Source organism: Syngnathus floridae, chromosome 12 (genome assembly GCF_059516105.1).
Source record: "Syngnathus floridae isolate MCC-2025c chromosome 12, RoL_Sflo_1.0, whole genome shotgun sequence".
Classification (NCBI taxonomy): domain Eukaryota; kingdom Metazoa; phylum Chordata; class Actinopteri; order Syngnathiformes; family Syngnathidae; genus Syngnathus; species Syngnathus floridae.
The window spans coordinates 3326008-3336689 of NC_142424.1; the positions used below are offsets into that span (position 1 = coordinate 3326008).

The window sequence follows — 10682 nt, forward strand, 5'->3', positions numbered from 1 at the left end:
TTGAGTTTTTCCTTTCGTCAAACTACAAAATAAATCCCATATATATGTTTTATTTTTAGAACGTGTATTTTATTTGTATTATATTGAGTATATAAGAGTGTGCGTGCATGCACCTAAAATTTCAAAGCTGCCCACTGCAGTTTTACATTTTGCCAGCAGAGGGCACTAAAACTAAATCAATCAGTTTTGATCAATTTTAATATGATAGATAGCATTTGGGTAATTAAGAGAAGCTGTTCTTGCAATGGCACATTAGTTGGCAGGATTGGTTTTGTGTTTCTCAAGCAAAGCAGGATCACTCACTCACTCACTCACTCACTCACTCACTCACTCACTCACTCACTCACTCACTCACTCACTCACTCACTCACTCACTCACTCACTCACTCACTCACTCACATTAGAGGAGGCCCAAGTTGCTCAGTTTGGACATAAAACCATATTGGCTTTCATGTTGTTAAACAGACTATTGCTTTTTTTATATATATATATTGTTGTGTTATCACCATTCTAAAATGTCTTGGGATTGTGCTGATATTCTCTTGGTCAAAAAATAAGGTCACTGAGATAAAACGGATGAGTGTTTTTCCATTAAGACTTTAACAGTTGTTGGGTAAAACCAACAACCTCTTGCGGAAGTGCAGGACACATACTATTGCATTCTTAACTGCATACTAGAAGGGGGAAAAACAACATGCTCACTAAAACTGATTTAGCTGGTTAATTTTGCAGTTTCAGAGCCTGAACCCAGCGATGTATTTTTTAGAGTGGCGAGAAGCGACCCCATTACTGTGGAAATGACTATAAATTGAGAGAGTGTAAATGAGACCACACTATCCTTCTTTAGAAACATAAACAGTGTTGCTCTCAAAAGTTGCATGGGTAGTATCCACAAACACAAACAGCTGTGAAAATAACCTCCGCCAAATAAATATGACTTGGTAATCTACCCACCCTCAGTCAATCGAGCCCTTTTGGCTTTTTTGAAATGCATTAATGCGGTGTGTACAGAAATCTCACTCAATACTGTTTCTTTGTTTAAATGTCAGTCAATGTTTTTCACAGACACATCAATATGTGGATATGATGACATTTTGCCGGGTAATGCCGTTTTTTAGTTCTGCATTGAATGGGGGCTTAGTCTGACACCAAGTCACCTCTGGAATCAGTCATGGACTGACTGACTCACTTTTTTTTTTTTTTGATATAAGGTTACATTCACGTCCCTTTCACGAGCAGACAAAGAGGGATGGGCTCACGTTCATAAATAATAAATAATAATAAATTAATAAAATAAAACTAATAATAAAAAATACATGTATATAAATAAATATAAAAATAAATATAACAATAAATATAATAATAATGATGAATAAAATGAATAATAAATGATAAAGCAAGCTTGGTAGGGTGGTTTACAAGAAGAAATTTCTTCTGAGCCATCTGTGAACCTCCTTTCCAGATGGAATGTTTAAACTCCCTCTTGCACATAATTCATCACAATTATCATTAATTAGTCCTGCAGAAGTCTCAGCAGTGTTCATTTATATTCGCTTTCTCTCCGCGGCATCCTTGTCATTTATGCCCTCTGCTCGTGGTCTGGAAGAAAGATGATATGATTGAACAAGATTTGTCATTAGTCACACAAGAATTTATCCTGCACTGACGGCGCAAAAGTTGCTCCACTGTGGTGATTGGAGGAGACTTTACACCACTTTGGTATTCACTTAGCATAAAGTCACTTGGTAATATAATTGTCCTTGTAATAATAATAATAAACATACAGCAAGACGGGAAATTGATTTTTGGTCTATGAAAAGTGACTCAACAGACAAAAACAATCTCTATAGAGTTGGTCATAATTGAAACTGAAATAAAATGGACATTGTAACTAACTCATGACAGTATTTGAAATATTCTGTAAAGTTGAATAAATCTACTGCGCCTACTTCCGGGTCCTCTGCGTTGCTAGGAGACGAGGACGCCGTTCTTGCTGCGTCTTTTCGGGTTGATTGAACAAGATGGAGATTGTCCATGAGTACACAAAGCCCCGCAGGGATTTTGGCCGCCAATGTCTTTTTTCTGACCGACCGGCGGAACTTCTTGCGGACGTGCCTCCTGATTTGGACCTTGCGCTGAAGTTCATGACGAGAAGCAGGAGCGCTCAAGCGCTGCAGTGTTCGAGGGACATGTCCGAACACCAGGTTGTCTTCCAGTATTAAAAGCTTAACCTTTAAAAACTTATTTACTGTGCTAAATGCAGCTCACTATTAATAAAATGTATTTAAATTGTTTCCAAAAGTCAAATTTATATTAACTATGTTAGGAAAAATAATGCCATTGATTGAGTCAGCACTGGCCATTGTCGATTGATTTTTTTTTTTTAATCAATGATCATCACTAGATCATGAAAATAATTATGCGTTAATCATGTTTTGTGTTAAACTACCCAACAGTGGTTGATTGTGTTTACTTTCCAGGTAAACACAGAGAGGTTTGAATCAGAAAGCCGTGGAATAAACCACGTGGAAGGGGGGTGGCCCAAAGACATTAACCCCCAAGAGATGGAGCAAACCATTCGTTTCAGGAAGAAGGTTGAGAAAGATGAGAGCTACTTGAACAGCCTCATGCAACTCGGCGATGTAAGATCTTCTGTTGTCCCTCACAGCCTCTAAAATTGTCTTGTACGCTGTAATCTCATCTCTGTTGGGTTCAGGTTATAGGGCACTGCGTTGGACAGAACACCGCCGTTGACATCTACCAGAAGTACTTTGAAGATGAAGAGCCACGGGACCAAAGTCAGGAACCGCCATCTGCTAAGACCATCAACGTTTTCAGGTATTTAATGACATACGGTTCCCATGGGAGCTTTTCCTTCTACAGGTTTTTAGATATCAAACTTCCACTATGGATTGCTTCAACAGAGATCCGAACCAGGTGAAGCGAACCGTCACCTGTCTGTCCTGGCACCCTGACGGGGGACGGAAACTGGCTGCTGCCTACTCATGCTTGGAGTTCCAGAAAGCTTCCACAGACATGAGCCCGGATGCATACATCTGGGACATGGGTCAGTGTGATGGACAGACAGAAAGACAGACAAAGATGGTCCAGTCATTTGGATATTTATGTGCTTTCCAGAGAATCCCAACAAGCCTGAGCTGACCCTGAAGCCGGCGTCTCCTCTTGTCTGTCTGGACTACAATCCCAAAGATCCGCACACCCTTGTCGGTGGGAGCTACAATGGACAGATTGGTGGGTTCAGAACATTTATCCTGTCCTGACTTTGGGCTAGGGTACACACCAGACTGGCTACCAGTCCTGGTCCAGCATATCGATTGATGGACTTCTTATGTTTGCTTGGTTTTAGTGTTCTGGGACACCCGTAAAGGCAGTCAGCCCGCAGATGTTTCCTCTCTCGAGCAGAGTCACAGGGATCCAGTCTACAAAGCCATTTGGTTACAATCCAAGACCGGGACAGAAGCCTTCTCTGCATCCACCGATGGACAGGTCAGTAAATCTGAATCGACTTTCAGGGGTGTCCAGCTAGACGGACTGAACGCTACGGTTTCTGCCAGGTCCTATGGTGGGACGTCCGTCGGCTGAGCGAGCCTACAGAGCAGTTAATTCTGGACCTGGGTCGGGAAGGAAACCTGGATCGGGCATTGGGAGCCATCTCTCTGGAATTCGAACCCACCATGGTGGGTTTTGTTTCAGCTAAACAAGACCATGTCTAAGTCTGTCCCGACAAATGTCCTCTTGTCTCTCTAGCCAACCAAATTCATGGTGGGGACCGAGCAGGGCACTGTGGTGTCCTGTAACAGGAAGGCAAAGACTCCAGCTGAGAAGATAGTGTGTACCTACGACTGCCACCACGGACCCGTCTACGCCCTGCAGAGGAATCCTTTCTTCCCCAAAAACTTCCTCACTGTAGGGGACTGGAGGGCTCGAATTTGGTCCGAGGACATTAAGGAGTCGTCCATCATGTGGACGAAGTAGGTTACGAGTTCATTTCCAAGAATCAATATTGCAAGCCTGACTGGATTCTTTGAAAACAACTAAGAAAGAAACTAATTTTGATTTCAGTATTGTTGTAACTCTTCTTTTTTTTAATTATTCTTGTTCTGTAACTTTCTGGCATGATTACGTGTCCTCACAGCAGTTTTGTTGTCTCGGCCAAGTCCCATGTTGACATCTTGGCTTTGATCAGATACCAGATGTCGTGCCTGACAGATGCCTGCTGGAGTCCTATTAGACCCTCTGTCTTTTTTACCGTGAAGATGGATGGCGTGCTGGACATCTGGGACGTCTTGTTTAAGCAGACCGAGCCCACGCTGAGTGTGAAGGTAAACTTGTTAGTCCCACGGTCGCCTCGAGGATTTTTTGGTGAGAGAATCAAGTTTTGTTTTCCCAGGTGTGTGATGAAGCTCTGTATAGCTTGCGTCTGCATGAGAGCGGACGCCTGGTGGCTTGCGGTTCTCAGCAGGGTTCTGCTACAATACTGGAGATCTGCTCCGGACTGTCCAACCTCCAGAAGAATGAAAAAAGTCTTATGGCTGAAGTAAGAAAATCAGCTTGCTCCCAAAAAAAAATGATCATTCCAGAAGATCAAGAAACATCTTTGTGTCACGCAGATGTTAGAGCGAGAGGCCAAGCGTGAGAAGATCCTGGAAGCTCGTCAGAAAGAACTGCGCCTGAAGGAAAGGAGTCGCTCCGAGCAGAGCCGAGAGGACGAAGCGGGCCGAGACGCGGCCGAGCGTGAGGAGACTCCCGAGCAACTTATTGCCAGAGCCGAGCAGGACTTCTTCAGCATGGTGGAAGCTGAGAAGAGGAGGAGGCGGGAAAGGGAGGAGGTAAGTTATCATAGTTTGACGAACTAATATTGTGGATTTTCCTCTTATTATCACGTGTCATGTGATCTTATTAAAATCTAATCTTGAGTCATCTAATCTCACTTTCATTTCTATGTATATTTTTTTCCCTCTGCCTTATCTCAGATTGGCTCATAGATGGACGGCAGATGAGAAGAGCACATCAGCAGAACTCATCTTGGTGTGAAGCTAAATAAGTACTGGTGAGCTGCAGCCACCATTTTGAATCAGATGGGTAGGACCACCCACTCACTTCCCAAATCCAAAAATTAAAACGCAGCGGTAAGAAATTGTGCCACGGGAGCAAGAAGTTTGCTAATGAAGAAATGGAGATTGAGCGGCGCAGTGATTTATTCATGCCGGTTAGCGTAAAAGTGTTGCAACGAGGAACTCGTCCCTCAAGGTTGCTTCACAGTCAGCACCTCAGCAAATCATTGACAGCTGTCAATTAAACAGAGTGCTTTTATTAGGCAGAGTGGCGCTAGGCTCATTTTTTTTAGCAAGCACACGGTAGATGTTTTTTTTTTCCCCAACAGAGAACTGAGGAAACCTGTCCGTGACCGACGTAAAACGCGGCCCCGTCGCATCTATTATTCACAAAAGCAAGCGAGAGCAGCTGGTTTCCAGCCTCATTAGACCCAGATCACACCAAGACGCTGTGATACAATGGTCCATCTGATTGCAGTGAAGATCAAGCAATTTGCCATCGCTCCAAGCGACACATCAAGGAGGAATAAATGATTAGAAAGGAGAATATTTCGGATAGTGAGGGTGGAACGTAAACATCTCCAGAAGACGCCAAAGCCGTCCCGGCGGATTTGGCCATCCTATCGAGCTGCCCTAAGCCTGTCACTCACCTTAATTTGGCGGCTAATGAAGAAAATTGCCACAGAAGGGGCCTCTCAGTTCACACACAGATCACACAAATCAATATTCCGACTGTTTCGCAACTACTGTTTATTTGTCGGGGCAAATTTGCTGCCTCTTTTTCCCGCTCGGGCGCACAACAGCCAAATCCTTTAGTGAGATTCATTTAGAAAAGTGGATGAAGATGGAAAGCTGGAAATTGGATGGAGGTGGGGGGGAGAAGGAAAGAAAGTGAAAGTGAGTAAGTGGGAAGTGCGTGAGGCTGCGGTTTTGTCTCTGTAGAATTGGTGCAAGCTTATGCAATTTTTTTTTTTTTACCCAGCTGAAGAATATGATGATCCAATTAAATGAAAATGTAAATAGTAAATAATCCCCTCCACTCCAACTCCCCTTCTTTGTTTATAAATCCTCTCTAACATCCAGATGTAGACTATTATAGTGGATATCATTAGCATTGAGTGGGTATAATAAGTTGCTTAGATCAGCAAATTTCAAATATCCAGTTTGGGGATAGAAATGATGCAGCGTGGAGGATTTTTTTTTTTTTAAATGGATTTTTGCTTGCACTGCATATGGCTGTTATCTAGTTTGGAATTTGATGGTAATGCAACAAATAATAAATTCACAATAATAAATGTGAATTGGAAATATTAAATTAATGCAATTGAAGTCAAATGGAATTTTCTTTTTAATTAATACCGCTCTGCCAGCGTCACTTTTGCTGATGTAACAGACCTCATTAGCAGGTGTACCTAATGAAACGTCCCGCATCTATCCATGTTAGCATGTCGGCAAATTTCGCTATCAAGCCAAGGCGCTGCAGTTATTATGAATTATGAATGCTTTGACTGAGTAACCGGCTTCAGCTTTGGAGTCATAAAGCATTCAGAAGGCCCAAACCGTAAATTCACTTGTCTACCTTGTTCTCCATGTCCACGTCAGGGTTAATGAAAATTGAGGTGTTTTATGGCGGATGACGCCGCTGATTCCGTACCCGGTCATTATGCTGCACAAGTATTTATGCTTGGTTTGTTTCTATTTGAGTTTTTGGTGCCCATGTGTGTGTGTGTGAGAGTACTGCAATACATCATCTCCCCTGTCACTGTTTCTGCACAGCACTGTCCTAAAAAAAAATGGTGGTGATTTAATAGGTTGCGGGATTAGTGGTGACATTTTTCTACCGGCAATGAAGCAAGGATGGGGAGGGCTTTGCTCTTTTTTGCTTTGGGACGTCCTCTGAGGGGAAATGAATGAGTGACGTGAGTGCAATTGCTGAGAAAGGTTTGGAGGGTTCTCCGGAGGGGGCAGAGGGGGGGTCGGTGTAATTATACATCCACTACACTAGGTGGCAGTGGCGTTGTCATTCTCAGATTTATCTTTCGTTATGTAAATGTGTGAAGCGTCCCTATATATGTGGATTTTTGTGAGAACTTTGTGGAACCTGACCTCGGGGAACTTTTTGGGGCCATACTTGAATAAATTGTAATGACACATCCACTACACTAGGTGGCAGTGGCGTTCTCATTGTGTAAATGTGTGAATCATCCCTATATGTGGCTTTTTTACTCTATAGGTTATGTGATTTAGGAAATATGTACACTGCAGGGCCAAAACTGGGTGAGAAAAATAAAATAAATGGAAAAATACAACAATAATGGGTTTTTAAAAAGTGATGACACAATGACACATTGAATGGACATTTAAATGCTGCTGTCGCTCCCGTTAGGCTGCTGCAACAGAGCCAGATGGCTTCTGTCAAAGCCTTTTCCGAATTCATTCTGCCCCTGCCAAGAGAGGCCGAGCAGCTCCATCCCGCCTGCCAGTCACGGTGAAGCTCAGCCAGGTTGTGACCTCACTGGCGGGCTTCGGGCACGCGGACGAGGCGAGCCGCTACGCCGACTTGGCCTGACATGTGGAGACGGCTGATGAATGAGAGGGGAGAGAGTACTCACGAGGGTATAGATTTAAGAGACAGGCTTTGGTGTCGCGCTAATGTCCTCTGGCAGGAAGTGAGCGGGTAGAGGAGAAAGATGTCGGCTCACGGGTCACGCTAACAAGAGAGTTTTTCATCCGAGAATTCTCAACGGCATCGCGAATGGAAGAGTTGAAGATGGGTTCAAACCATTTTTTTTTCTCTCCATATGAATAAAACACGTGTGGCCGGGCCCATAGTAAGACACCCTTCATCCCTCTAATTACAACGAACCACTTTGCATTGTAATGAGTCATCCTTTGCTCCCAAAATTCAAATGTGAAGCTTCAAGAGTGCCCGGGGGCGATGTTGGCAAAAAAAAAAAAACACCAGCACCCTCCATCACAGCTGACAAAGTCCTTTGACACATACGAAAACCTCGGTGCTCATCTCGGGTTCAGTCACAGTCAGACTGGCCGTGCTGAATTCTAGTTGAGTTCAGTTGAGGCCTGAAGCACAGCAGCATCCAGCACATACAATCACCTGTATCCTTATATATTTTTTTTTAGACTTAAAAAAAAATTAATGGAGCTAATCGACTATTATTCTGAAGTGAAACACTCCCACTTTCAAAAGTCTCTCAGCATCGGTCGCTCGTCGCTAGCCAAGTAAACAAACCACACAACAGCATCTTCGGGTAATTTGTAGACGAGGAAATGTATCATCCAATCACAGCAGAGCAAATTAAGTGAGTAAATAGGAACGCATTATTGGCAGACATTTTGTTTGTGTGAAGACGTCGAGGATAGAGTAGTGAAAGTGTGATCATACTAGGTAGGAATCATTTTGGCTTTAACGAGAAAAATGAAAAGCTGTCATATCCAAGAGCGCTTTTCTCAAAAGTGTTTTTCTTCACACTCTTACCTACTAATTCGTCACACTTCATTATCTCAAGGGGAAGCCACTTGGGGAAATTCTGGCGATTGCCACCAAGGAGCTTGGCATCAAAATTCCTCAAATTGAAAAAAAAAAATGGAATATATAACTATGTGAATATCATCCATCTATTTTCCAAAGCGCTTACACATCAAGATTAGACACAACTCTGTATGAAAATCTGTCAGCGAGTTCCAGAATTGTATTAATTTCTGATACACTCCTGAGATTTTGATGCAGAGAACTATTTATTCTGTCTCTAGGTTGATAGTGAATGAATAATACACAACTATGTATCTTGTGGGTAATGTGCTTTCCTAAAGGGAAAACAGAAAATCCTTTAAAAAGGATACGTTTGATTTTCCAGGCGTTAGACTCGGCAGAACATATCAGATGCATTTAGATTTACAACTCGGCAAGCAAGATCCCGCCGGCTTCAATCTCGAATTCAATCTGTTGGTGCGCATGAATTTGCACAATTTATTCTCGACGCAGCTCTGCCTGTTGGCGTTGTGCGAGTACGTCGGGGAAACTCCAATACGCCTTAAACTGTTTCAATCATGTGGAAAAACTCACCGAGACCTGTCCCATTGTGCAAATACAAACTAATGTTTTTTTTCTTTCTATGTTTCTTTGATAACTTCAAATTCTGGGAATGACTATGGAAGTATGATTAATTTAATCACAGGATTCATATGTTCATATTCTGTTACTATGGAAATGTTTCTAATTCCAAGAACAGACGTGTTCTTGTGAGAATCCTCATTAGCAAGTTTCTACTTAACGTATAAAAAAAAAAAAATGGTTGCAACACTGTGCCCTCAGACAATTAACAACCTTTTTTAGTCATGTTTGAAAAGAAAGAAACCTGCTATTCTTCTCAGCAGGGCTGACGTGGCCATCTGGAACGCAAGGTGGATGCCCGGTGGGCTGGCATCTTTTGGGGCCGACGTGGCAATAGTTTTTTACCTCCATTTTTATCCTAGGCAATTTAGATGGAGCAGCCTGTTAATTTATTTAGTCAGCAAACTGAAGCAATCCATGGGATTTTTTTTTTTTTTCTTCCCCCGCCATTATAAAAATCACCATTGGAACTATTGACGTGACTTTGCTGTGTTGCTGTCATGATAATTGGTTTGCACTTCTAGATGTCGACACGGGAAAGCAAACATAAAAATGACAACAGCCCCAGGAACTTGATGTCTTTTTCCAAATTGCTCTATTGATTTGTTTTTTTCAGAAAGGTTAATGAACTGCTTCAACAATATACATAAATACAATTAGGCTTCACTTGATAAAAGCAAAATGCCCGCAGATTCTGAATTCATTTCTTTCTTTCTCTGCAGTTAAAAGAGAAAAAATTATTTGGGACGAGACGCACCCCTTAGGCTTCGCACCCGCTTTTTAGAGCGCTCTCTCCTAAGTGATTAAAATTAGCCATTTATGCAAACTGTCTGCTCTCATTAGATGACGCCGCGAGATGTGCAGAATGGGAGACAATTGACTTCGGTCACAACCAAAATGGGGGAACGTGTTATTTTTTTTGGATGGCTAGAATAAATAGATAAATAAATAAATAAATAAATAAATAAATAAATAAATAAATAAATGTGATCATTTAAAATCATAGCCGCAGGTTGACGCTTTCCCACGACCTACGCCATTGTTGTGGTGTCTAAAGATGATAATCATAAAAAAAAAAACAAAAAAAAAAAAAACCTTGGCCTTCATGATCTAACTTTTAAGAGATGGCCTTTGACATTGATGCTTAAGCTCTCACATAACATAAATGTCAAGGACAGCTTTTTCTTCCTTCGGTAATATAACAAAAGCCCTTTTGCTTCTTCATTCGAAAAAAAAAAAAGTTATTGCTTTATGACTTTGCGGCTGTATTATTGCATGTTGCGGCAATATTTCGATATTACCGTTATAAAACACCAAAAGGTTGTCAAGAGAGCCTGCACGGACACGGCGGCGCAACAATCATGCAGCTAGCAAACAATAAATATTGAAGAGGTGAGCTTGTCCAGAGTGAACCTTAAAAAAATTGACTTGCAGACTGCAATGTTGTGAGTTGTGACACTATTTCTATGCGAGTG

General features: G+C 42.0%; 2 protein-coding genes across 4 annotated transcripts in view; one reads left to right on the top strand and one right to left on the bottom strand.

Annotated features, from left to right (window-relative positions):
• Nucleotides 1-10682, bottom strand: part of LOC148389522 (syntaxin-2-like) — a 44883-nt gene that overhangs the window by 2568 nt on the left and 31633 nt on the right. The gene's annotated exons all lie outside the window — the stretch shown is intronic.
• On the top strand, nucleotides 1986-6998 carry dnai2b (dynein, axonemal, intermediate chain 2b). Its single transcript, XM_088391765.1, has 12 exons — nucleotides 1986-2204; nucleotides 2481-2642; nucleotides 2717-2838; nucleotides 2925-3067; nucleotides 3139-3252; nucleotides 3368-3507; nucleotides 3576-3698; nucleotides 3769-3992; nucleotides 4208-4343; nucleotides 4412-4558; nucleotides 4632-4850; nucleotides 4995-6998. The coding sequence occupies exons 1-12, from the start codon at nucleotides 2022-2024 to the stop codon at nucleotides 5004-5006; spliced, it is 1725 nt and encodes a 574-aa protein (XP_088247891.1). The 5' UTR covers nucleotides 1986-2021; the 3' UTR covers nucleotides 5007-6998.